This window comes from Melospiza georgiana, chromosome 1 (assembly GCF_028018845.1).
Source record: "Melospiza georgiana isolate bMelGeo1 chromosome 1, bMelGeo1.pri, whole genome shotgun sequence".
NCBI classification, from domain to species: Eukaryota; Metazoa; Chordata; class Aves; order Passeriformes; family Passerellidae; genus Melospiza; species Melospiza georgiana.
Window position 1 is genome coordinate 46928135 of NC_080430.1, and position 27852 is coordinate 46955986.

At 41.0% G+C, this 27852-nt stretch overlaps 1 protein-coding gene across 1 annotated transcript in view; it reads left to right on the top strand.

Annotated features, from left to right (window-relative positions):
- BMPER (BMP binding endothelial regulator) overlaps window positions 1-27852 on the top strand; it is a 145364-nt gene that overhangs the window by 8289 nt on the left and 109223 nt on the right. The window contains exons 3-5 of the mRNA XM_058024342.1: window positions 14661-14760; window positions 26176-26258; window positions 27752-27842. Coding sequence (XP_057880325.1) covers window positions 14661-14760; window positions 26176-26258; window positions 27752-27842 — 274 coding nt within the window. The remainder of the gene's footprint in view (window positions 1-14660; window positions 14761-26175; window positions 26259-27751; window positions 27843-27852) is intronic.

Here is a 27852-nt window from a genome sequence, read left to right on the forward strand (position 1 = left end):
AGTTTAGTTCCATTACAGGTATGCCCACCCTGCTCAAGTAGTAGCACATGCAACATCTCCTCCTCTGGGGAATGAGCATGGATTCTATAGTATTGGTTGTTGTGTCTCTCTGTCCATGGACCTTTTGATGTCCACTTTCTGCACTTCATATCCAAGAGCTGCCTCAGACTGTGGCACATCCCTGTACAGGTATGTTGGCCTTCAGAGCACTCTGCTTTGTCGTGACAATGATTTTGGGGATGTGGTACACAGTCATGTGTAACAGCTTATGATGAAACCTTTCTGCAAATCTGCAGGCTGGAAGAAGCTATTTCATGTTGTTCTCAGACCACATGGGCTAGTGAAGAGTTCACTACTTGCACATTTCCTACATAGGCAGCTGCACTGAGCAAATACACATATGCACACAGTGCTGAACTGATTATAGGTCTTGGCAAAACCCTCCTGGAAGGGAGGTGGTGATATGTGACTGTAACGATGATGAAGATCCAATCCATCATGTATGAAAATGAGATTCTCTTTGGTGTAATTAAAGGATCAGCTATCTCAAATACAAAAGAATATGTATAAATAATACATGGAAAAATATGAAGGGCACAAAAATGCCATAAACTAAATGGAAAAATGTAATATAACTTGCAAATGTCTTTGGAATGCATCTACAATAAGAGCAAAATGGATCAGTCTAAGTTAAGACACTTTTTTATAGCCAATAAGAAAAACATTATTAAAGAGCTGGTCCAATATCAAAATGGCATTTAAAAAGCATACAGTTACCTGTATATAGTTTTTATTAGCTTTCAAGTTTCTTCCATTGAGTTGTTAATGGTCCTTATAAGAATTATGGTTCTGTAAGTGAATGGCTCACAGTGTCAGTACTTCTGCTGCTTTGCTTTGTGCTGCTGCATAAAAAAGAGATATTTTTTCCCCATCAAATATCTGGTTTTATTTCCCCATCATGATTTAATAGAAAATTTGAAGGAAGAAAAATATTAAAAAACAACCAAAAAATCAAATGAAAATGCAACCTCTTTATATTGAGCTTATGGTCACATAAAAGGCCATTGTGAATAAAAACCCCCAATATTACATAAAAGCTTTTTTACCTGTATTACTACTATTAACATGACTATCATACTGGTACTTATCCATAACCAGGGGGATGCAAACAAAGATGTTGCATGGCCCTGGCCAGGAAAATCAGATTTCTGACAGCTCACAGGTTAGAAGTCTATGTGTTTTGGATTATGTTTCCTTGTTTGGGGTTTGTTTTTTTTTCTACCTGCTCCTGACATGTTTATGTTCAGTTATGCTAAGTGGCTTCAATAGGAAATGAGAGTTTCCCAAGGCTTGGAATCATCAAAGTGTATTCTGATGGCCAGCTAGACTCATATATTTGCATTTGTTTTTCTGTTTTGTCTTAGGATTTATTAGTGGATGACAAATAACAGACCTTGGTTGTCCTGAGATTGTCTCCCTGTTCTTTTTTATGTCTGGATGTACAGCTGAGGTATGGTTTGAGAGAGATGGAGAAGAGCTGATAAATGAGTGCTCTAGGGCTACATGATGATGATGATCTGATTGTGCCAGTTAGTGAAACATCTCAGGGTTGTGTCACCCTGAAACCACTGGGGCAGGAAGGAGCCAGGAGGGTGGCTGGCTTTGAGATAAGGCTGTTAGCTGAAGGATTGCCTGTAAGGCATAAAACACTGATAAACCAGAAGGCTCTCCTGCTACAAGGGAGGCTGTTGAACATTTGCTTGTTACAGAGAATATTTTTTTTTTTTTGTGTATGTGACAGTGTACAGATGATAATTTTCATATGTAGCACTTTACCCTTCTACCCAAACAGTCCTGAGGATAGCTAGCCTGGTGATTCAATTTGAAAAATCCTTTTGATTCAAATAAATGAATGAAATTATTTTGGCAGACAAAATGCAAAACATGCAAGTTCTTTAGCTTATAAACCAAGTCTTGGTGGATGTTTGTAAGTGCAGTGGATAAAAAATGCTGGGAAATGAAAATTGCTGCACCTTAAAATGTTGTGGGTCTGGTAGTGTAAGAAACTCTCTTAATGTTTGAGGCATAGTCTGTCCATCATCTATAGACATGAAGCATTTCTGGAGGAAATTCTTGATGTAGACATTTAAGATGCAGCAGAATGCACTGATACTGAACCAGAACTTGTTTAACATGGAAATGCAGAAGAAACTGAAGAAATCTGCAGTTTGTATGGCCTCTGAGAAAATGCCTGCATATGTTCAGTTTAAGTTGGCAAGATTTTCAATCCTCAAGAAAAAATCATTTGACCCAAAAATCAATCTGAAGCTGAAATTTGTAAAATATCTAGTACTTGAGGCTATGATAGTAAGAAATTTGAATGGTTTAATGCACTTGTTATGTGAAGCATATACATATTTGCTGCCTAAAACTTTGTATAATTGTTTTAGTATAGAAGGAGTACGTTTGATATCATTGTTTTGTTTTTTTTTTTTTTAATAATTAAACCAGTCAACATAAAAAGAAACATAAAAAGGTGGAAGCCAAAAAGGGGAAAAGGAAGCAAATCTTGTACCAGAAAAGGGAGTTTTGCTGGAAGGAAGCCTTTTGGAGAGATGAGCAGGCAGCTCCAAGCCTTTTCAGTGGGCACAAGGACTGCGGGCAGGAGAGGATGTGGATGCAATGTGATTTCAGGAAAGTTATGCAAACTTCAGGAAAGTTATGCATGGCCCTGGAACAAGAGGTTTAGAGGGATTTGAAGTGTCTTCTGGAGAATTAATACAACTCCTGTGTGTTTGTAGACAAGTTGTGTCTGTGCCCACGAGGTACTGTGCCCATTGGAGGATTTAGGTTGACCTGCTGAGTGGTGCTGAGGCTGGGCTGCTGGCCCAGGCTGCCCATGCTTTCTGTCTTCCTCCATTGGGAAGACAGCTCTGAAGAGGAATTCCTTACAGCTGCCATGCTGAGCAGGGAGTTGGCAGCGTTGCTGAGTACAAGGCCTTTCCCTACACCCCCCTCTGTTTTGGGGCCAAGCACTTCATGCTGTGCCATTCAGGGTTCACTGCTCTGACCTGGGTGACAGGAGCATCTGCTTCTATATCATAGAGCTTGATAGTGGGAGGCTGGGGGAGAACAGCAGTTTATTGTGTAAAGCAGTGTGTCGAGAGCCACTGATGAAGAGATTAGTGATCTCATCTTGGTCTGGATCTCTAGGGTAGAGAGGTATGTTTCAATTGCTCATGTAAAACTCAGCAGTGTGGACAGGCTGGATGAAACAGTGTTTCTCTTCTAATCCAGACCTGGCTGTGACTTGGCAGCAAGGACTTTCTCTAATTGCAGAAGAAGGTACAGTTAATAAAAAAATAAAGTTTCTAAGACCTCAAGTGGATACTTCTTTAGTTTTCCTCAGTCCAGCTGTAGGTTCTCTGTTTTACACGACTCTTGAATCTCTCATCACAAAGAGCCCTTCTTGTGCTAAAGGTGTGAAACTTTTGGATTTCAGATCATCTTTCTGCCTCTCCTAGCTGTCCAGGTAGAAGGATTGCTGCCTGAGTTCTCGCTCAAAGTGCTGTCCCACACAATGAAACCTGTCTATCTGCTTTCAGAGCACTGTGGACTTTAAGCCAGGCATAATCTGTTTCCTGACATTTGAGTCTCATTAATTGGGTTAACAAGATGCTATCTACCTTCCATACTTATGTAAATAGAACCTGCTAGCAAAGATCTTAATGGCACCTGATATATCACACTGCCTTTACATCTATCAAGAGGTACCACTGCAGGAGTCACTTCCAAAAGCAGGTTGTGTTCTTGGTCCCATGGGTCCCTTTATAAGCTGTAAGAAATGCTGGTGGTCAAGGCCAACTGTTCAGATGTCTTTCAAGTGTCCCACTGGTGACCAAATCTCACTTTGTCAAGATGACAAATGACTTGTGCATACCCTGTTCACCTTCGAGCTTCGCTCTAATGTCAGCTCCATTTACTTGTCAGAAACAGGTATTTTTTTTACTTCCCGCAGTGCAAGTGGGGCAAGGGAAAGGAAGGAGTGAAGGGAACACAGGCTGAGGAAAAAAACCCTGCTTCTATAGCTTCTATTCAATGTATTATTATAGTTGCAATTTGCAAGGTTTGGACATACCAGAATCTGTTTGTTTGTACATGTGCATAACAGAAAGAAGGGAATTTGCTTTTCAGAAGTGAGAACTGTCCCTGCAGGGCTACGATTATGCAAAAACATGTTTTAACCACTGGATTTTTCAAGAAGAAAGTGGTTGTGTAAGATGAGTTTCTTATTTTGGACAGCAAATTTTTTCCAGAGCAGCATTTAAAAATAAGTGTTTAACAGGGTCTACCCAGAGCATGGGGCATTGTGCATGTGTCTGCACTAAAGAGCTCGAGTCAAAGCTCTGAGCTCTCATGGGTGGTTTCATTGACTGCAGTGGTATTGTTATGTGGCTAAGTGATCACTGCTGTGATTGAGGGCTGTTACATCTCACCCAAAAGCAGCCATGGCCAGGCCACAAAATATGGTCAAAGTCAGCTCAAGGACTGTGAAAGTGACATTGACAGATTTGGCTTTTAGTTTCTTCTCAATGACTTCCATATCGCTTTTGCTTAGCCCACAAGTCAAAATATGCTTTTTCTCCTATTAGCTACAGTGTTGGCTGAAGTTTTGAAAGTCACAATTCTTACTGAATTTGGCAGTGTGATTAATCACAACAAAGGAAAGCTTGTCCTACCTTTCTTCTTTGCATCTGATGGAAGCAAAGAAGTTTCAGTAGATAGGAAATAGAAACACCCAGAAGTGAGATGTGTCAAATTAAACATCACGGTGTCATAAGCTTTTCTGACTAATTCTCCCAAGACCTTGAGCCTTCCTTTGCTGGCAGCAGCTGGATGGAGACATCTTGAGAGTGGCGCCTGCCATGGGTTGCCCGTGACCCAGGATTACCACAGCCCCTACAAGATTTACTGCAGCCAAGCAGCAGTTGCAGCGAAAATGAGTGTGGCTTTGCGAGTTGAAGGCAGCATTAAAAGACCCTGAAAGCTTTTGCCTTCTCTGGGGGGTCCTGCCTGAAATGTTCCTTTTCCTTGTCTCTTCCTGCTCTTCTCTGTGCTGACTGACAAGTTGAAGGCTGTGCCTTCTCTCTGCAGACTCTGCTGTGAATAACCTTTTTTTATTTTCTAAAACCACTGCGTAGCACGGGCAAGATCACGTAAGAAAACAAATTCAGGGTCAGTTCTCAGTTTCCTTGCAAGTTCATTAAAACAGCAGTGTCTGGAGGCCTTTTGCCTAAGTAATTTCATAATAGAAAACAGACTCTCGTTGCTTCTTTCTTTTGGGCTACTATTTTTATTTGGTTGTTGTTCCTCAAGCATTTTGGTCCTATTTCAAAACTTGCTTCAATTAAATGAAGAGACTGTTTTTTTGGTGCTTTCCGGTTTAAAAGCTGTACAGCAAAAACTTCTAGGAGTCCTCTGGATTATGAAGCTACAATTGACAGGGATTTTCCTCTCAAAATAACATTAGAAAACCCCAAAGTGTAGCTTAAATATTTGAAAGAAAATAAAAAACCCTCCCCTTTCTCTCCCCCAGCTGAGATCTCCTGTCCCTGCTTCTGGCATGCATCACATCTTTGAGGATACAGTATCATGAGAAAACTGTCACTCGGTGATGTATTAGGGTAATATATCATGAGAGCATCGTTTCTTTAGAGGATATGGGCAGTAAAAGACATGATTCTGGCCAGACAGAGCAGCAGGGGACCCTGCTCTTTTTCTTTCCTTTTCTTTAATCTAACCCTGTTTTTGTGTTGTACAGGAGTGAGTTTCTTCATGGGATATGACTTGTTGCAGAGTAAGTTAGGAGGCCCATTGGGCTTTTTAAAGTCTCTTTAAGAAGTACATGGCCTCAAGGGCTGCTTTGTTCTAAGTCTTTAGAACAGATTGAAGCCCAAAACTAGAGCATTTGCCACTGCTGAAATCTCCAGTGTAAAGACTGAGTAAGCAGGCCTCAGACAGAGAAGGTAATAAAGATGTAATGACAGGTAATTATTGTTTGGATAATATATTTGTAGATTTAGCCTATCAAATTGTGATGAAATCATAATTATTTTAAAAGCAATGTATTTATTTTTAATACATGTCAAAGAAATTTTAATTCACAACATTAGAAGAAAAAATACTATTGATCAGTATTTCATCTCTAATAGAAAATACAGTTACCAAAACCAAGAATTCTGAACTGATAGATTTGATTTCGAGGTGCTTTGCTTTTGATGTCCTTTTTATTGTTTTCATGGCTTTGTTTATCTCTCACTGACATTATCTACCAGAAAATAGCAGTGTATAGTACTGGGATAACATTAGTAAAGAAAGAAAAGCAGAATATTTTTAGGACACTCTTTTGATGGGCAGGGCTAATTTTTGAGATGAGCCACAACATGACACCCTGGCTTGATCTAAAATTTTGAATTAAAATAATTTAATAATTTATTTTAAACCATTGGTGTAACCTGCTTTCCCCTCTATCAAATCAGCTGGATAATCCATGAGTGTCATCTTCAATGATTTTTAGGAGTAGAATTTATTTTGGGTGTTTTCAGAACAATTTTCTTGGCAGACTTCTCCTACTCCAAGCCATGCTATGGCACTTAAGGGTGACCAGTATGCTCCAGGATACACCCAGGACAGCAATGCTGTTCCACATCTGCTGACTTCAGCTGTGTTTGGTGGACCAAGCTCAGATAGCAGAAGCTTTTATGGCCTTCAGCTGCCCGTCACTTCTCTGGGAGAATGAATTCTCCACCAGCTTCTGTCAGGGTAAACCAGACAGGACCAGGCTGGACCTTGCTTTCAGCATCACCCATTTAGCTGAAAATGGGCTGGGTCGTAATCATCTAAAAGGCTTTTCTGACTGATCTGAGTACCTGTGAACATCCAGCAAGGGGTAGATCATAAACTCACAGGGCTGAGTCAGTGAGCTTTTACAGCAGCATGGGTACAGGTTTGCAGCTGGAGCTTCAAATCGATAGGTATTGCCTGTGATTACCTTTTTCTTAGGTATTGTCATCAGGTTTAAGTAGTTGATAATTGATTCAAACTCTTCATTGACAAAGTAGAAACATAATCCAGTGAATTAAAATTCACAGAAAAATATGTGAATCTTAAAAGTGTGCATCTCATGAAATATGAAGGTGTGGTCTCCCACAGGAATCCCTGTGTGTAACCCTTCCTTGAAATCTGGCTCCTGGATTACTATAGGTATTTTTTTACTACAGTATGAACTGCTGGGAACTTGTGAAGGCCCTGTCTCTTTTTGCTAGAAGACTGCCATGCTATTCTGCTGACAGGTAAAGAGTGTTGCCTCTAACTGTGCAGCTGAAGAACTCTAATCTGAAGCTGCACTTGGATGTTGTGGTAGAGACAGGGAGACTGAGAGCTACATGGTGTGGATCCTGCTCTGGCTTTCTGACTGAAATGTCAGTCTGCAGTTGCAGTAATTCTGTCTGGCCATGTCTGCCTTGTCCCTGAGCTCACTGGAGCAGGGATGTGCTGCAAAATGTTTGATGTTCTGGGACCCTGACCTCAGCTGCAGCCTAGGTATTAATGCCAGCAAGTGTAGGAGGAAGAGATGGGCTTTCTTTTCACCAAATGCTGGTGCACAGGGCTGCTGTCAGGGAGTGTAGGGATTGCAGGAGGCCACCAGGTCTCTTTCCTTGTGCTGGTGTACATCATTAAGCACAGTAAAAAAAAAAAAAAATCTGTTCAGACTGTAAGGGGTTGTGAGTGATTTGTCCTGAATCACTTGCACATACTCATGTCTTCCTCACAGCAGTGGGGAATACCCATTTGAAGTGAAATTTGGTGTCATCTTTCAGCAGGGCCCTTGTTTTAATCATCTTTCCTAGGGAGCAGGGAGAGCTCGAATTATGAAGGGGGATGGTTGGTGCTGGCTGAGCATCACCGCAGGGAAGGCTGCAGCCTCCTCCTGCTCACCCTGAGAGGCCAGATAAGCTAAACAGATTACAGGGATCAGGGGGGAAATCAAAGGCTACTGAGTGGTCTGCTCAAAAAGGAAAGAGACGCTGTGAACTGAACTAAAATACTGTCACTTTTATCTTATGCAATTCATGCTGAAATCGTGGTCATGTTCTGCCACAGGCAAAGACCTAATGCTGAAGGTACTGAAGTGTTTGTTTGACTTCACTCCTGTGAGTTGTCCCATTACAATTTTACGTGCTTAAAATAACGGGACCTTTCTCTCTCTTGGTGAAGCATATGCCTTGGTGTTTGTAGGTTTATGTGGAGAGAATGCTATCATTTTCCTGAGAACAAACATCATTTCATAGGGAAATATTTTTTTCACCTTGAATTTAGAAATGCATTTAGTGTGCTAAACCACTTTTTACTGTACCCACAAAATTTGTTTTGCAAGAGAAAGAAACCCCAGCAGATGATTGGAAGGGAATAAGGGAAATGTGACCGTATCCTCATCTCCCTCATCTTGACAGTGATTCAAGGGTCTGCAGACATCTCTCCTTGAGGAGTGGTGTCTCCTGCCTGAAGCCTAATGGTGTGACTCTTGCTCAGGTAGAGGAAATGCTCACGGAAGACAGCAGTCCCACAGCTTTAGCAGGGATCTCTTGCTTGCATCAACTCTGGTTTGTAAATCGGGCCTGAGACAGAGTTCCAGGCAGGAGTGCCAAAGAAGCAAGGGTGCTATTTTCAGAAAGAGCCTCAGGTTTTGTCTAGACCATGAGTTGAGCATGTGTCTGAGCCTGTTCTCGAGTTCAAGCTGGCCTAACATCGGGGCTGTTTGCACATAAACATAGGTGCAGGCACAGGCTTGGGACTCCCAAGCTTTGCTGAGGGACAGAGCCTGTGGGCAGTGCTGACCCCGACCTTGGCTCCCGTGGCCTGTGTGGTGTGAGTGTCGCTTCTTGTGTGCTTGAGAGGATGCTTTGGCTGTGTGCAACACCTGGCAGAGAGCCCAGCAGCGTGGCCTAAGAACATGGGACCTTGGCACGTGGCAGGGGCCTGCCCTTTGCCTTGCGGTGGAGAGGCTGCCCATGTGAATTGAATACACTTGTTTCATTAATTTTAAATGGCTCTTTCTTCTCCTAAGGCCACATGTGTGTATTTGAAAGTTCCATCCCATATTCCTTGGGGGCAACTTTTGCCATTGTTTGAAAATTGTTATTGTTTTCATGGGTGATCCCACAGCCTTCTCCTAGCAGAAACTTAAGGACACCCTGAGCTGCTTGCTGAGGAGTCCATCAGAATTACAATGAATAGTGGTAAAAAATGAATGTTTTCAGGATTAGTCATTAATGGTAGTTGGTGTTCCTACCTAATCTCTCTCTCTTGCTTTTATTTTTTTTTCTCTCCACAGCATTTTTTTGGTTAAATGAAAGTTTAAGTAACATTTTTCCCGTTCAGTATAAATAATTAATAGCCTCAGGGTATTAGAAATGCAGCGCAAGCTTCCTAAAAGCATTTTCAATACATAAAAAGAAAGAAAGAAAAACAACCCCAGACCATCACTGTGGACATCTGTCCCCCTGAGAAACCACATCTTCAATGTCTTCTGCAGCCAGCTGTTACAGCACAAGAGTGGGCTCAGGATACCATTGATGGAAGCACTCCTTGGTACAGTCCTGAATAAACCAAGCAGACTCCTATTTTACATTCTTTTTTTCTTTTTCTTCCTTTTTCTTTTTTTTTTTTTTTCTTCCCTCTTGAAGCCAAATCCAGGTTGAAAAGAGCCATCCTCCTGGTGGCTGCTGTGAGCCGGCAGGACTCCAGTGGGGAACCCTGTAGAAAGTTGGCTGTGGCTTCCAAGCTGTGGTTTGGCACATATCCTCTCCAAGATCTCTGCCAAATATTCAGACTCCTTTTTAGTGTGTGTTTTGTTTTTTTTTTTTTTTCTTTCCTTTTCATGTTGGCATTCTATTTAGCTGTACCATATGAGTTTAAGGCTGTTAGTTTGATATAATTTGTCGCCAGAATGGGGTGTTTTGTGTGGGGTTCTTTGATGGAAGGTAAAAAATATGAGGTGCATGTAAAAGCTGAACAAATTGCGTTGAGGGGAGGTTGTAGTAAAGGTAACGTGAAGCAGTAGCAGTGATAGTGGGTCTGGTTAGTGTATCTCTCTTGTGTGGGAATTTGACATCACCTCTGCATGCCTACTTAAGGAGATCCTTGGTTCTCATTGGAAAAAGGTGGGAGAGGGGAGAAACATGGACACCCAACACAATTTCTGATCTTTTCCCCAGATGCATTAAAACATGAGTTCTCCACAGCTGGGCTTGGTGAGTGCAGTGAGGAGTCCAGGGTGACCCTCCAGCACTTCCCTAAATTTTCCTTTTCAGGGGAGTCTGGGATCCAGAGTGAGCCCTTTGCTGAGCTGAGCACTGGCTGGGGAGTTGCGTCAGATGCGGCAGCATTGTTCTGGATCAGCCTGACCTCTTTTAAAAAAATACCCGTTTTTCCAACACTAATAGAAACCTTAGCTGAGGTTCTCTCCCTTTCTGTGTGTGTGCCTGAGCACTAAATTAAAAAAAAAAAATAATCCCAGATGTGAATCTATAAACCATCTGTTTAAAATAACTATTGTGCAGGACTGTAATTAAAAGTTATTTATTATGAATCTTGGGATCCTATTATGGATTTGACTGACTCCCAGCTTTCTGACTTAGGAAAGGGTTTATGTATTTATGGGCCATGTGTCTCTTCCGCACTTCTTGGTGCCAGAGTGCATGTCCTTTAAACAAAAGGGAAAAAAAAATCCCCTACCCTCCCATAACAGTTGGCTTCTGACTGTTGCCGTCTAAGAAGTTTTCTCTTAAGAACAGCAAAATTCAAAGTATCTGAGAGCTTTCAACAGATTCAGAGACGCTGTTGACAGCCCAGATGGAGGCTTGGTAATACAGCTCTCCTGCATGCAGCTACTTAGCCACTCTCTAAATGTGTAATGAAATGTTATGGTTACTGGGGGTAGGAGGGGACATAACTGGGAGGAAAGGATTTGTTGCTCAAGTCCCATTTGCTCTCAGCCTCCACTTTGCCCTTGTGAAATGGGAGGGGAGGAGGCAGCAGAACTGAAACAAGCAGATGGATAGTAGACATTAAGAGCAGTGTTTTGGGCAACTGGGTGAAGGGAAAAACCCAGCCTCCAGATGACAATTACTCTTTTGTTTTATTTTTGTACTTTTACACCCAGTGGACTCAGGAGATCTGCACTGGATAATGCCTGACTGCAATAGACTAAACAATGATTTACCAGCCCTGCTTTATCTGCTGCAGGCCTGTGATGGATCAGCATGGTACATTAACCCTTTCCTCCACATCTGCTGACCTTGTTTTCCACAAGATACAACACTGAGATAAAACAGCAGGACTTTTTTAGAAAGAATTTTGGGATAATAGTAATAATAGTAGTAGAAGCTGTAGGAGGATGCACTTCCCTGGAGTTACGTTCATCTCTTCTTACTTCAAGAGGGATTTTGCCAGGAGGACAATGCCAGGGCAGCAGTATGTTGCAATTGGGGCTCTACTGTATGTTTTTTTTCACCAGAAGACCCCGCAAGGAGTGGTGGGGTTGCAATCCTGAGCAATGCTGTACCTCACACCCTGGAAGAGCAGCCCAACCCTGATGGAAGGGAGTTAGGCAGCATGGGATGACATGTGAAACAGCCTGTTTTGGAGCTATAGCAAGCTAGAGAGGATGAACATCAGCTTTGCAAAGCCTACCCTTTTTTAGTGCTTAGCTGCTCTTCTCCTTTGTGCTGGCAAAGATTGGCTCTATTTACCTGGGATACATGGAGCTGTCCTTTAAGGCAGGAGGAGCTTGAAGCTTCTGCTCCAAGGGACAGAGCTAACCTTCCATTTTAATTTTGGGAAAAAAAAAACCCAAACAAAAGAAACAAAACAAAAGAAAAACCAAACAAAAAAACCCCAACAACAAAAAAGTGCAGTGGGTGATGAGTGTGGCACCTCCTCCCTACCTTTCAGCACTATGCTGTAATAACTGAGCTTTGAGTCAGTGATCCAGATTTGCTGCCCTCCACATCCAGAGGCAATTCAATGACTCATCTCCTGCTTTCCCCACAAGTGCCCTTGCTGTAAGAACCAGTGACTTGTGGGGGCATGAAGAACAAGCCCCTTTCTGCTGAAGTCAGGCCACTGAACAGCAAATAGTTCAAAGCCTACTGAGATAAAGGAAATGTGGATCTGTAGCCTACTGCTTAAGATATTCTCTAGGGGGAAGGACCCTTCAGGTCCTGTCACTGCACTGTGGCCACTAATATTCTTCATGTGGAACAGCTGCTTAATGCAACACAGCCCTTGACATGAATTCCAAAATCTTCCCTCCCAGAAAACCTGCTAAACCAGCAGCTTTGCTGGTGATAAGGAAAGAAGAGCAAGACTTAAATTTGGCTGGCCCCCTGGGGTGGCTCAGTGGTACCAACCTCATAATTGGGGAGAATTTTTCTGATTTTAGCAATGTGGGGGAAACAGGAAGCTTCTACTGGGAACAGTAACTAGCAGGTATCTCCTGTTTGAAATATGTGTGTTGGGATGATCCTTAGGAACTTCTTGCATTGCCAACAGGAAGATACCATGTTAGGATGTACCTGAGGGCAAAAGGAGGCAGACAGCACTCAGGGAAGAAATTGCCTGGGAAGCTGGGCTGCGTGAGGAATTTGCCTCCGGAGTCCTCTGGGAACCAGGGAACTAAAAAAAACCAGAGCTCTGTTATTTTTTTTTTTTTGTCCCTCTTGCTACCATCTGCAGCAACAATGTTGTCCTTGAAGAGGGAGTCCAATGGGCAGCTGCCCACTGTTCCCCCTTGCACACACCCAGCCCAGCCAGGTTGGATCTGAAGGGCACTGTGCTTCTCTCAGAGGTGCACGATGCATGCTGCAGCTGGGTAAGCCATGTTCTCCACAGGAACAAACTCTAAACTGGGTTTTTCCCCTCCTTCACACCCACTTTCACCAGGCAGAAGACTTTCCCACAGATAAAGGTAGTGGGGCTGATAGGCTTATTAAATCTTTCCTTAAGCAAACTCATTAGAGAGAATCTTAGTAGAACCCTTTAAAATACAGACTGTAGTTGAGTTGGTAAGTTTGGTTCTGCTGCCCTTCAGCAATCTTTATGAAGTACCATGTTCCTGCAAAGGGAATCAAGATTCCTCAGAGCGCTTTAAAAGAGACATTGAACCACTTGAATTCCGTGTCGTGGCTGCTTTGTGCCAGTCCAGAGCTACAGACCAGCCATAAATTCAGCTTAACCTGCTGGTTAAATTGCATTTATGGTTGCTCTGCAGTGCTGGAGTGATGCAGAACAGCCAGCACTGCAGTGACCTGGCTTTTTACAGTAATGGTTTGTGTTCCTGCAGCTGCGCTTTAGGGCCTGATTCTCATTTGCTGATTTCACACTGTCTTGGTGAGAGTGAGTCCTCATTTACACTGATAAGACTGAAGTGCCTTTATAGCTCCCATCAGATCAGGCAGTGACTTTGAAGTAAATAAACCTCTGATTTTAGACAAAGGGCTGGAGTGTAATAAAAGCTGTGTGTTATTCTTCACAGGCACCTTGAATAAGGCCACAGGGAGCAAAGTAAAAAGACTGGAAAGCACATCTTCTTTTTCTTGAGTTTTATGATTTACATTTTTCTAGCCCTTTGATTTTTTGGTCTCTAATTAAGTCATAAGATGGAGTGAGGTGGGTACTTGCATGTTCTAGATGGCCACCTGTGTAACCTAATGAACTGAGCTACTAATTATAGGTGGAGGTCACTTCAGAGGGCCACTTCAACTAAGGAATTTGAAGTAGCAAAATTTTACTAAAAGAAACGCCCCAAGTATTTGTTTTCTGCACCTATTTAATGGCCGGGATAACCAAAAGGGTTGACACCACTGCGGCAAGGCAGGCAATAAATGGAATATTTCTGCTGCCTGCTGTTGCACATCCTCTATTGACATTCCTTAATGTGGTTAATGTGCTCTTTGGCCTTGGGAAATCGCTGGCTTTTTGCCATAGCAAGATGACATTATAATGTACAGTGATTCTGTCTGCTCGTGGAGTTTCATTGATTCTCAGCATTTTGGGGAGAAACATGAATTACATTAATCATCTTGCCTGGTATAGTACACAGTAGCCTCTTTCAAAGAACCTCTAGGCAAAACTGATGTTCTGCAGTGGCAGAATTTTGTTTTCTCTGAGGTTACTGCCTTTTTCTCTGCTGTTTGTCTTTCTGTTACAGTGAGAAGTGATTCCTAAGCTGTGCAGTTTATGGGGTAGCTCCTCAACATCCTGAGGATATTTTAACAAGCACATGATGTAGGTAGTTGTTCATTTAAGTAACATGGATCTCCTCAGTGCAGCACATTTTCTGTATGACACTGGGCAGCAGTTATGGATTACTGTCTAAGTGGGGTTTAAACATCATTTACTTGGGCTCCTGGATTATTCTAAGACTGTTTTCTACTGTGTTCCTTCAAGAGAAGAAAGATGCATTGAATCACAAGGACCTCTCCTGAAGCAAAAGAGCAGGCTGCTGGCCCCACACTTTATTTTCTGAAATGCAAGAAATGGTAGCCTTGGGTTTGGTTTGCTTGCAATAGCTTTTGTCTTTTTTTTTTTTTTTCCAGAATAAGGAAGTGACGTGCAAAAGGGAGAAGTGTCCAGTGCTCTCCAAGGACTGTGCTCTCGTCATTAAGCAGAGAGGAGCTTGCTGTGAGCGTTGCAAAGGTGCCATTCCCTTCCTGTCATTTTCCCTCCTTTTAAAAAGCTATCAGTGCACATTTAGGTTGCCAAAGATAGGAGTAAACTCACAGCTTCTCAGCTGGGACTTGGCTGCCACCAGAGGCTGGAAGAGGGCAGTAACCATAATTGAAATAAATTTGTTTGCAAAGCTGAGGGAAATACATAAATTCACATATTTGTCCTGCAATTATTAGTCCTTGCACAGCAACTGTCCTTTAGAAATACATCTTTATTCTTCATTGCTATGTTGTTGATATTTTAGGAGTTCTAATTTTATCAGACTTATTTTAGGTCAACATCAAGGTAGTAACAGTCACTAGTAGTCACTGGTCAGTAAGAATTTCTTTAGCTTTTTATCTGGTTGGACAGAATAAGAATAATACTTCTGATTAATAAAGAGCAGGGAAATAAATTATCCATGGCTATTCCTATTTCTCCCCTTGGAAAGAAACAAACGAAGCAAATTTTATTCATTTTATTAAACATTTCCTGATTAAAACAATAATATTGTGGACATTTTTATGAAAGCCAAATAAGCAACAATCTAAATATTATACATTTATTTATTGACCAACACTATATATTCCAATCTGTTTAAAATGAGATAATGATCAAATAATAATAAATAAAAAAAAGTGTAAGCATGCATGGCATGTATCTGCTGTGTTTAACCACATGAAAAATAAGCAAGTAGATGTAGTCTTTTTTTTTTAATATTGATACAGTAATAATATGCTATAAACCAATAATTTTGCTGAGGGACTGCTTCCATAATCAATGATGTGGAGAATGTCAAATTCAAACAGCTCTATTTTATTTTTCCTTTGTCACTTTTAATTTCCACTGGTGATTGTGTGGGATTGAGAGGGAGGTAGGGTAAGATAAATTGTTGGGAAATAAAAGAATTTCTTGCCTTCCCAGAGGAAACACAAATTCAGGAAAACAGATTATGCTGAAATTTAGATGGAAGAGGCATAATGGATGTGCATTTTTCCTGGAAGGTTGCAGAGGTGTGTTAGATGCTTTGCTTCTGTGCTGCAGCTTTGGAATAGGTTTGGCAAGCTCCAATTTGAGGATTTGTCTAGAAACATAACACTTAAAAGAGAAGGAAGTGAACTGGAAAAGAAAATTAAACCATTACTGAAACAATAAGAATTTGAAATTAAAGATTTTACATAAATTAAATGAAATTTATTTATTTTGTCAAACCATGTTTAGTATCAGCTTTGTAGGAAAAGGTTGCTAAGTGTCAGCTGGATTAGGATGGAGTTTGATTTTTCAGTTTCAAAATGGGATGTGTATTTGCTCAATGGTCTGAAAATTCTATATACATACATATGCATATGTGAATGCATGCGTGCAAAATGAAAAGAATGAATGTTTCAAAGCTGAGCAAACAATATTTTAATTCAAACTGTATTTCAATTCAGACTCCTTTTAACATTTTCTGTTTATCCTGAATTGGGGTGGGTACCTACAGAACACTATGGATAGGCTTGAGCCTGGCATCTGCAGATTGGTATGCTTGACATCTCTAATGGGATAATTAATATAAACTATTCAAAAACAGAATCAAGAGGCAAATGGGTACTTGAGATAGAAGAGGGATGAATTAGCTGGAGGGATGAGTTAGATAATATACTAGTTAGCTAGTAGTATGTTGTTTTCATAGTAATTAAATGTTGCCAACATATCCTTGCAAAGTTCTCAATTTGCCAAAGTGCTCGGAAATGACCCAGAGAAGGGGTGAAGAGGGACAGGAAGTTTGCTGCTGGTGCCCTGATCTCTGCAGCATAGCAAAGCAGGAGGATGCCCTGTGAGGAGCTGCAAAAGGCTCTCAGGGCACTGAACAACTGATGACAAAGCAGCAAAGGAAGGTAACATGGATGGGAATAAGTGGATGCCCAGAGGACAAAACAGTCATAACTTTACAAATACAATTCTGGCCTCTGAGTTGACAATAACTGAATAGCAACTGTTTCTGAGTGTTAAAGAGGATACTTCTGTGGCACGATCAACTCAACCTTCAGCAGTTCTCCAGGTGGAAAATTGAATTCTGAGTTTGTTAGGAAAGGAGCAAGGTACAAATCAAAATGCCCTGTTTTCCCTCTGAGTCAGACAGGCTGCTTATTCCTGCCCTTTTGGAGGCTAAACTAGAGCTATGGACCTTGGTCTATATTTTTCACACTTCCCAAGGTGTCTCATAGTAGCTGCTATGAGAAGATCATTGACTAGAAGGGGTTTTGGTCTGATCTAAGATGGCAGTTCCTATGTGCTTAAAATGCAAGAAGAACATTAAATTTCATAATTCAAAGGGGGAAAAAAAAGCTCTCAAGGACTGAATTTTCAAAGTAGATGTGAAATTTCTGAGTAAGTTTTTCTGTGCTAGCTGAAAGGCAAAGCAAAATATGCAACTATTTCAATCCCACAGTCTTGACACCGCCCTCTGTCCCCAGGTTGTTCTGGTTCCAGGGGAAGAGGCTGATGGAGCCACCTCTACCCCAGGGCAGGCTGCTCTCCCAGCACTCTGAACCCTGCTGGAGATCCTGCTCTGTTCTGTGCCAGGCCTAAAACGAGTGTGCCATGGGGGTAGCTGGGGAATGAAGGCTGCAAACACCAGGCTGGCAGTGCACAGCGCTTCAGCTGCTCCCTTTGGTGTCCCAGCACCTCCCCAGCACTCCCCACACAAAGCTCAGCTGCAGCAGGGATTGGCCCTGCAGCGCTTATTCTCAGTTACTATTTTGTCAAGCTGCCAGAGTGCCCATGGGGAATGCAAGCAGGAAAAGGGAAACAGGGATTTTTTTTTTTTAATTTTTTTTACTAGTTGCATTTCATCTAAACATGAACAAAGTGTTACCAAGGAAAGACATCAGAACCTGATGACTTTTTTCTTGGCTTTGTTCCCAAAGCCTGGGAGAGCTTTATCAAGCCTTACAGGCTCTTGCCAGCTCTCTTTGATAGCTTCACATCTTCCTACCTTGTGAAGAAATGAACGAGTGAGTGAATGAATGGCTGCTGTCATCCGAGTGCAACATCAGGAGGATAATTTTAAGACCAAAGGGCATGTTCCAGAGCAAGCTTGTGTAGGAAGGAAACCACCTCTCATGACTCATTTGTGACATTTCTGCCAGTGCATTTCATTCTATCATGAGGAGCACGAGGACATTCCCTGCCCACTGCAGGAGGGTTGGACTAGACGACCTTTAAAGGTCCCTTGCAACCCAAACTATTCTGATGGTACCTGCAGCAGTGCACCCACCTGAACTCTCCTCTTCAGAGCTCTGCATACAGGAGAAACTGAATTGTTGGTAGAGAACTTTTCCTGCAAATGGTTGTGTGCTGGGCATAAGTCCCATGCTTCCATGTGGGTATTTGTATGCTACTTAGATAATTTATAGCACTTCTTTTTTTTTTTTCATATTTTGTAATAAACAGAAAAAGGAAAGAGCAGCTACTAGTAGAGCTTGTGCAATCAGAAAAATCACTGTGCTGAAAAGTAGCATATGGAAAGGTTTGGCTTTGCTTTGTCACAGAATCACAGAATATCCTGAGTTGGAAAGATCCCTCAAGGATCATCAAATTCTGACTCCAGGCCCTGCACAGGATAAGAATGTGCCTGAGAACATTGTCCAAATGCTTCTTGAACTCTGTCAGGCTTAGTGCTGTGACCACTTCACTGGGGAGCCTGTTCCAGTTCCCAACCACCCTCTGGGTGAAAAACCTTTCCCTAATATCCAGCCAGAACCTCCCCTGACACAGCCTCATTCCCTCAGGTCCTGTCACTGCTCACCACAGAGAAGAGACCTGTGCCAGCCCCCCTGCCCTTCTGCTTCCCCTTGGGAGGAAATTGAAGGCTGCAATGAGGTCTAAGATTTAAATTGGGATTTGAGATTTAAATCCTCCAGAATAGCCATTTGTTTTAACTTCTGTTTTAACTTTCTGTTCTTGACTTTTGGGCCATAGAACCTAAATTGTAAAGTTGGTGGGGCAAAGCTCACTCTTGCTGTGTGTTTGTGAAAAGTCTGGAACAGAGAAATGTGGGGCCCTTGATTATGGCTCCCTGCTGCAAGGAGAATGCAGGTGACTCAGTGTAATAGGAAAAGTTTTCAGTAAGGTTATTCTTTTGACAGATATTTTCTGTAGTTTGTAAAACATACCACGTATCTCTAGCATGCTAATAATTTTGAAAATACTAAAAAATTAGGCCCTCTTATTACTTTTGCATGGCATAAATAGGTCACTTTTCATCTCTCATTTTACTTAATATATTTAATGAAAACCTATAAGGTCACTGAGATTATAGAAATAGATTTGGCAGCATTATCTTATTTAGTTGGATAGAGACCTATCACTTACATATAGAGCTCTCTACACATTGACTAGTAAGTTATTTGCACTCTGAAGAAGTGATAATACTGGCTCAGGACTGCATAAAGTTTGCATTTCTAAAATTGTGTGCCATATTCTACTCTCTTATCTTAAGAATCTTGATCTTCTATGGATGTTCAAAGAAAAAGTTGGTGGGAATTCTTTTACAACAAAGGAAAGATGTTCAGAATTTTCTTTTGCTTCTCATATGCAATTTTGCATTTTCTGTCTTTGTTAACCTTGTTAACTTTTGAGAATTTTTGGGAGGGTTTTTATTCTTGTTTTTTTTTTTTTTTTTTTTTTTTTTTTTTTTTTTTGTGGTTGGTTTTTTGGTTTTCCTTTTAGTAATTAATTATTGATCTTAGAAATTCTTGTGCTATGCTCCATTGAAATGGAATCCATCAGAGAATGGAATCCCAGCCGAGGCAGCAACAGTGCTTGGTCTACTAAATATTGAATATCCAAAGGTATCATATTTAATTGTGCATTTCTTGGAAAGGATATCAAATACTATGGTTGAGGACTGCAGCCAATTTCAACTATTAGGCTGGCTTGCAAAGGAAGTTAGAGGGAGGCTGTGAGATTATCAGTGTTCTGGCAGCTCTGCTGGCACCATGCAGGATCCATATGTACCTCTGCACTCTGTTTGCCTCTGGACAGCCCTAGTGTGAGGTGCCCAACACCATTTTGGTGTTCTGCTGCAAGACTGACTGGGGGGACCTTTTTGTGAGGCACTACAACTTGCAGCCCATCCTTGCATGCTCTAAGGCAAGCTGTCAGAGGCAAGGGATAATACATGGATGGAGGGGGATGGGATGTGAAGATAGTATGTATATTTTCCTAAAGAAATTTCTTTCACCTTCACCTGAATAATCTAGACCTGGCTTCTGTCAGGGACTGGCTATGAGAGATGGTTTGAGAACATAATCAAGTCTTAACTTTTCTTTTGGCCCTTCTCAGTGCTTCTGAGTCCCTTGCTAGAGTGTTCCAGCTCTAAACCAGAAGGTCTGTTTCTTGAGGCTGCAAGTCCAGGTTCATCTCAGTGTTCATTCAGATGTTAGGTTTGTATCTGAAGAAAAGGCAGAGGTTTTGAAGCTGTGACAAACAGCCACCAGGGACAGTACCATTCAGTATCACCACAGTGCCACCTTTGATTACTTCTGGTTATGCCTAAGAAAAGGACTCTATCTCTCCATCCTTTCTTTGAGTTGACTCTTCTGTCAAAGGTCGTAGCAGATACATTTGACATCTCTTGAATGTCTGGTGTATACTGTTGTGTTCAGTAGTGCCTCAAATTTCAGATACTCTTATTTACCAGGGTGAATATAATTTTCCATTTATGTAAGAAATTTCAATGAACACTCTTGTCGTGTTGTTGTAAACAGTTTTTCAGTCAAATATCAGTTACACAGATTTTCACACTGATGGTTTTAATGTAATGTTTTTCTGTAACAAAATGATAAACATCTTAGGACATGTAGTACTGGAATAGGAATTTTTTTACTATTTAATTTTGAGGGTGTAAGCTGTACAGATCTTGGATGATTTTGCTGGTGTGGGAAAATTGGGTACAAGAGCAAGTAATTTTATCACTGAGCAACATCATTCATGGCAGCCCTCATAACCATGAGAGGTGAAAGCTCTCCAGCTGCCAGGCTTGGCAAGCACAATGAGTATCAGCTCAGGATTCAATGGCAGCTCTCACTGTATGCCATTTTGAATTGCAAGGTTCTTAGGAACCCTGCAGGGCAAATTTTTTTCACCCTATATGTGGAACACGAGACATTTGGGAAGGTAAAATTCAGTTCCAGTTGTGTGCAAGGGCCAAAAGCAGCACTGGGAGGAGCTGATGTCTTTGTTTCTGCTGCTGTTTGCTCAGTGAATATGGGCTGCTTTGCATCCTCTGTGTGTGAACTGTGTGGTCCTAGCACAGCTCACCCCCATGGCCTCCTCACTCTGCTGTGGTGGGCAGCCTTTAAATGGCCCCTGTGCATCCCTTGGGTACTATAATTGCCATGGTTCAGCTGCAAATAGGTTTGCTGGACTTGGTTAGAGAGGAAAGAGTTGGATTTTCACTGTTTAGAGCTAGGCTTGATAAGCATGGGAGGTTTTGTATACATTTTCATGCTTCTGTGTTGACAAATGAAGACCAGGGTTACTCAACAGGAAGTTTAATTTTCTGGTAGCTGTCAATGGCTCTACCATCACTGCTACATGTGAAAATATATTTCATAATAGGTATATGTGTGATTCACAGTTCTTTTAGTTTGGCTAACTGATTTCCTGCCAGAGAAATACTGCAGAATGTGCACGTTATTGGTGTGGTTTTTTTGTTTAGGGTTTTGGGGTTGGCTCTTTTTTTTGGCTAGAACTGGTATTTAGTGTTAGCATGCCTGGATACCTCCCTGAGGATTAATTTATCAAACACTAAATAAAACATGTCTTCTGACTCTTTTCTTTTCCCTGATGTTTATTTTCCATGCCAAAAGAGAGGTTGCATTTTTAAACAGAAAGTGGAGGGAAAGCAAAAATAAGACTTAATAGGAGAAGAAAGATGCTGAAGAAATGAGGGATGAGGAGCCAGTCTATTGTGCACCAATCTATCACTTTCTCTTGGGAGAATAAGGAAATGACTTGTCTATAAAATTCTCATTAGACTAAAATAAGCACAAGTTTCTTCTGGAATCTAATTAGGCTATGTCAAATTGAGTAATAAAGGGTTGTTTTTTAATGAACTCCTGAGGACACTGGCAGAACTTTAGCACTACTAAACTGTCTCTTACAGTCAATTTCCCTATCTTCATGGTACTGTTATATGGGTGGGTATCTGGGGAAGAAGAAAAAAGGTCATTTATCAGAGTTGTACAATTTGGAAAGACAAATGTCTTCCTGATCATCGGCTTGTCCACATGCCAACAGAAAAATCTGCTATAATTCTCCTCTTTTGTTATTCTAGTCCAATTCTCCATAACAATGCTTTTTTAATAATGAAATTGTTCTTTCAAATTAAATTGGCCAAGGGTTGGTTTATTATATTTGAAACAAAAGTGCCCAAGTATGGCATGCACAATATTGAAACAAAGTAGCTAAATAATTATATTAGAAGTTATTTTACTGTTTTAGCATCATTCTTTTTTTGTGTCAGAGGAACTAAATCTGGAGGATCATTTCGCCTTTAACAGGTGACTAGAAGGTAATTAGCATTACTTTCCACTGCATATGCAACAATTGACCAACTTCAAAGTATTTAGCGGTTTGGTTAGATTCAGATAAGCAACTTTGGGCTTGCATGTTTATCCAGGACTTATCTGAACTATTTGGGTTGAAGGAGGCAATGGCAACAAAACCTACAACTAACTGAAAGTTAATATTTTACATTAATAAAACACCAGCTATTTTTAAAGAAAGGAGCAGGAAAGACTGAAAAATTAGGACACGCTCCTTGACTGATATGAATCATTTCAGCATTTTAAAAATTGATGTAGACCACTAATATTTAACTTCCTTCCATATTTGGAATCCTAAAGGTTTTCCTTATGGAGTATATGAGTCAGGATCAAATTTACTTATTAATGTCAAATCTTTTGCATACTCCTTAGAGTATTCTCAGGCTTTTTGGGTTCCCTTTTTGAAAACTTCCTCTGTAACCCTTTTAAAATTTTCTTTTAAGTAGATATTCAGGCAGAGGTAAGTAGATGGCATTTAAGTGATAGTCCTAAGCTCTGATCTTGATTTATTACTTTCTCTTGCTCTTCCTTTGAATGGTGGATGGAGAAAGTAAGTTAATGTACTGATATTTCCAAAGGGCTTTTGGGGAAAAAAAAAAAAAAGCTTTAAAAGATTTTTAAGAACTTCAAGGATCTTCCCTCATACTCTGTTATGGAAACTAACATCAGGGACTTCTGAAAACAAAATATTCAGTGACTTCTAGTTTCTAGGCCAAATCTGGTGGACCTTTAACCATGGATGAGCCAGAACACCTTGACTGAGCTGGCACGTAGAATGCAGCAGGTTTCACTCAGATGAATTTAGTTGAGGCCCAGAAATATCCATGCTATGAGTAAAGGGACTAGGAAAGTCCGGCTGTATGTTTGCAGGTGTCAGCTGAGGGATTTGTACATTGAAAGTGAGGTTCAGAAAAACTAGCTGGTATGTGGGCTTTGTTTCTTTTTCCTTTTGAAGAGTGAGTAGTGGGTGTAGCTCTGGGGCGTCCAAAGGGCAGAGTGTCAGGGCACACCTGTGGCCAGAGACAGGTTAAAGTGTCACCCTGAGATTGTCAAACACTCCTTTCTTACCCTTTTCAGTTTTGCTTGACTTTCAACGTTCCCCCATCTCTTCCCAAGGATGCTTTTTACACTGGCTAACTCTCCCCTTTCTTCATGCTGCTCCTTCTGCTGAGCATCTGCTGAAATCCAGCTCCCACCACGCCTCACACTGGTGCTGGATGGGAGCTGCTCTGTCCCCCTCATTCAACCTGCTGGCCCACACCAAAGAGAGCAGTCTTAGTCCCTCCAGTGCTTCTGCAGTCTTTTCCATTGTGGTTCCTATTTTTAAACTCCCCTTTGGGGCCTGCAGACTCTCCTTACCGTGGTTGCTCCTGGTGTGCTGTGCCTTTGCTGCTTTCCACAGGGACAATGCTGCAGGACAGAGGGTTTTGCAGCACAGTTTGGAAATGCCCTTCAAACAAGAGCAGTGCTGACTTCATGAGGGCACCACCTTCATGCTTTGTCAACCAGACTAATCCTTGAGCTGAAAATTTCACTTTAATATGCACATCTGTACATGCAGATTAGCCCAGGGTCATTAGCTTTCTTTTAGAAGCAACATTTTACATTAAAGAACATAATTGCTGAGCAAATATGTAAGGTATTTTTGCAGTTGCTATTTTCCAACCTAGCCCTTGATTCATGATTCTGGTAAAATATACAGATATTTAACAACACAGCTCATTCCATGTTGAGTGTTCTGCACACTTGTAAACTGTTTCTCAGACTGGCACCAGCTTGACCTGGGCTTCAGCAGCTTGGGGATGTTATGCACATTGAATAGGCTCTGCAGTCATCAGGGTTTTCAGTGAGCAGTAAGTGAGACTCTGCTGCAAGATGAATTCAGTGGTTTTCAGAATGGAACTTCAAAATGCATAAGGGTAGTACAGGGCTGTACACTCTTCTTTTGATGTGCTGTCCTGCGTGTATGAGAGCTCAAAGAACTGTATTTAATGCACTGAGAATCTGAATATTTCTTTATTATTCAAAATAATTTAATAGGGGCTTTTTCTACTTATGACTATGAGACTCAGATGTATATTTTGTGCCTTTCAATGTTTGTCAAAGATGAAATTATCAGAGCCAACTTTGAGACTATTAATCATCCCTTTCCAAAATATACCTCTCTCAGCTTAGATAAGTGAAATGGCCACAGCATCTAAAATTTTCTCCTGTGTTGCTCTGTATTTATCCTGGAAAAAGAATTTGATTACTGCAAATAATGAAGTACAAGTCTTCTATTGTTTAGGAACTGAAATGGAGGCAGTTAACACATTTGCAAATGATATTTATATATCATGATTCCTTTAAATTTTGTGTTGAATTCAAAATTATTTTAAAGAGATTTTAAGGTCCTGAGTACCTCAGAGCTGTGACTCTTGATCTTTTTTTTACAGTAGGCTCAAAGATTTACTGGTGTAGGGCTGATAAATTGCCTTTATTTTCAGAAGGACATAAAACTTATTCCAAAGCAGGACAGTGCACCCTACACAGCAGAGAAAGACTTAGAGTAGTTGCTGAGGTAGGGTGTGGAAACAGAACGGTGCCCTGGGCATTGTTTGACTGGTTGTAGTTCTGTGGTTCTGCAGCTCCATGTACACGTCTGTGTTTCAAAGTCTTTGGCAAGACTCCTGTTGGTTTCATGGGCTCTTTGAACCAGCTAATTTTGAATAAAATATACTAGGAAAAAAACCCCAAAAGCAATAAATGGAAAATGGGCATTTTTCCCACAGAAAATAGGGTATGTGTTATTTGCAAAATTTTTCTCAGAACCACTCTAGGTCTCCAAAGAATTATTTTTTAGTTGAAAATATTTTGCATTAATAAACTAACTCTTTTTAAACAAATATTATATTTCTACTTTATAAGTATTTTCTGGTCTTGCTTCTCTGGTGAGGTATTTTATTATTTTCTTTGTGTTCTTTTTGGTTTTCTTTTTTGCAAAATACCAGAAAACGGCAAAAGAGAAAACCAAAAAGGAAGAGAAACTAGTAGAAACATATAATCAAAAAAGTGAAAATTAATGTTTGTTTTGGTGTTTGCTTTTTTCCAAATGGCTCCATGAAAATTAATTTTGCACAAAACAAATGCGGGTCGATCCAGTGCATGAGCAAACAAACCTGTTTTCTGTTAGCAAAGTTGTCATATAGCACAAAAAGATGAATAAAGCCAAACTCCATGAGGGTCCAAAATGTCTCCCCTTGAGATTCACCCCACACACCTGAGAACTTGATGGCTTTCAGTTTGTGTGGATGGTGATCCCTCCTGCCATGAATATGAAAAGGCATTAAGGAGAGGCAGCTGTGCCAGTGTCAGCTCATCCCTGCTGAGCTGTGCTTGCTGGAGGGCTCTCCCAAGGGCTTTGGTTAATGGATGAAGATAGCATGGCCCAGCTACATGATGAATGCTTCCAGCTCTTCTTTCACCCTCTTTCCTCCCTCTCCCCATTCCAGTGCTTGAGTAACCGTGTAGCTCCTGAATGGACTGCAGAGTAAGCACCGGCATCCATTTTTAAGTGAATTGTCACTGATTTTGCTTTCTCTTGACCAGTCAGAGTTAGTAAGGAGTTTGGCCAGTTGGGCATCAGCAGCAGGATGATCCTCCCAGGACATGATCCTTCTCTTTCATCCAGCTCCCAGCTCTGCCTCTTCTGTCAACCCAGGGGAGAGGGTGGTTGGCATTTAGGATGCCACCCTGTGATCCTCAGCAGCAGCCTCCCACAAGATTTTGTTCAGCTGAATTGATGGGCTTCTCTCTCATCCTCTAGATTGCAGTTTTGAAGGAAATACGTACAACAGCTCCATGAAATGGCACCTCCCCAGCAATCCCTGTGTTACATACCAGTGCCAGGTAAGGATGTTATAAAAATTGTGCTAATTGAGTTATAAGCTTTTCCCAGGAAATCCTGAGCCTTCATTTATCCAACCTAAATAATCTGAAATATTTTATGCTCAAAGCACAATATGGACTTTGCATTTAGAGTAATTTAAATCCACTTAGATGCAGCCAGCTATAACCAAATATTCAGAAGTATGGGTTTTAAATGACTTGAGTACCCCAATATCCAAACTTTGCTGAAGGAGAGGTACACAGCCATGCCATGTCCCGCTGTCTTGACTTTGAATTAAGTCCTCTTTTCTTCAGCATTCCAGAAGCCCTTTTGTGAGATACAAATTATTTTAGTAATTGGACACTTCTGTGTGCATGTGTCCATGAGTTTTACCTTTCTTTAAGAAAAACCCACAACCAAATCTTTTTTCCTGGGCTCCTCAACTGTTAACACAGTGCTATTTTTGGTAGCATGACTATCTGCAACCATAACATTTTCAAGATTGTTGCTTGTCAGGCTCAAACCAAGTAATTATGTAGGCAATTTTAGCTTATGTCTGTAAATAGGTCTGCCATTTTTGCTGACAATTTGATCTGGTTTTAACAGTAACATTCAGGCAGCTACTAAGAATGGCAAAGAAGAGATTTGTGAGTATGAAGAGCTTCTACTAAGAGGAGATGAGAGTTTCAAGGCTTTTTTCTCTTTTTCTCTAAAACTTCTGCTCTATGAAACAAACTCATTTTTGAAAATAAGTACACTGAGATGACTGAAGCTGGACCAGTAGTCTGTATTCTTGCACCTAATGAAAAGAAACTCACTACATCAATTTAGATATGTTGCATGAAATGGTAACTTCTTTATTGCCTGTTTCAGTGTCTAAATGCAAAACTGGGTGATTCTGTTTACTCGAGATCCACACATTTAAAAAACAATTTGGCCTTGCCTCAAACAGCTGTAAGTAAAAAAAAAGGTAGCAGCTTTTATGCATAGATCCTCACACCCAGGTTTGTTCAGGACTCTTGACTTCTCGAATAAGTACAGGAAATGTTAATTTACTAATACTTATCAGGCAAAATATCAAAGATAAGCGTCTCCCCTCTACAGAACAAGATGCTTTTATCTGCTTACTAAGTCCATTTTCCTCCAATAAGAGAGGGAGGAGAATGCCTTGTGTCTGGCCTGTTTTCACCAGAGCTGCATGGCAGATTACTGAGGTTAAGGATTCCTGATAAAGCAGGATTCCTTTCCCTAAGAGGATGCTTGGTTTTTTTACTTGATGCATTTTAAGGCAAATCCCATGTCTGGAGTCAGGGAGACTGAAGTGGGTCTTTTGAGTGTGGATTAACCTGAATCCTGATACCAGGCAGCAGGTACAGAAAGAAAAGAAGTTTTGAAAGCCAGTGCTTTGCAGCATGTGCTGGGCTTTAATTCTACTGAATGTAATTGTGAATTTTTGCTTGTTAAAGCAACCACAATGCTAACAATAAATGTGCCGAATCTGCTTCTATTTCAGGAAGGAGTGATAGTAGAATCAGAAGTACAGTGTGTTGTTCACTGCAAAAACCCTTCCAAACTCAGGGGAATGTGTTGTCCTGTGTGTCCAGGTGAGATTTT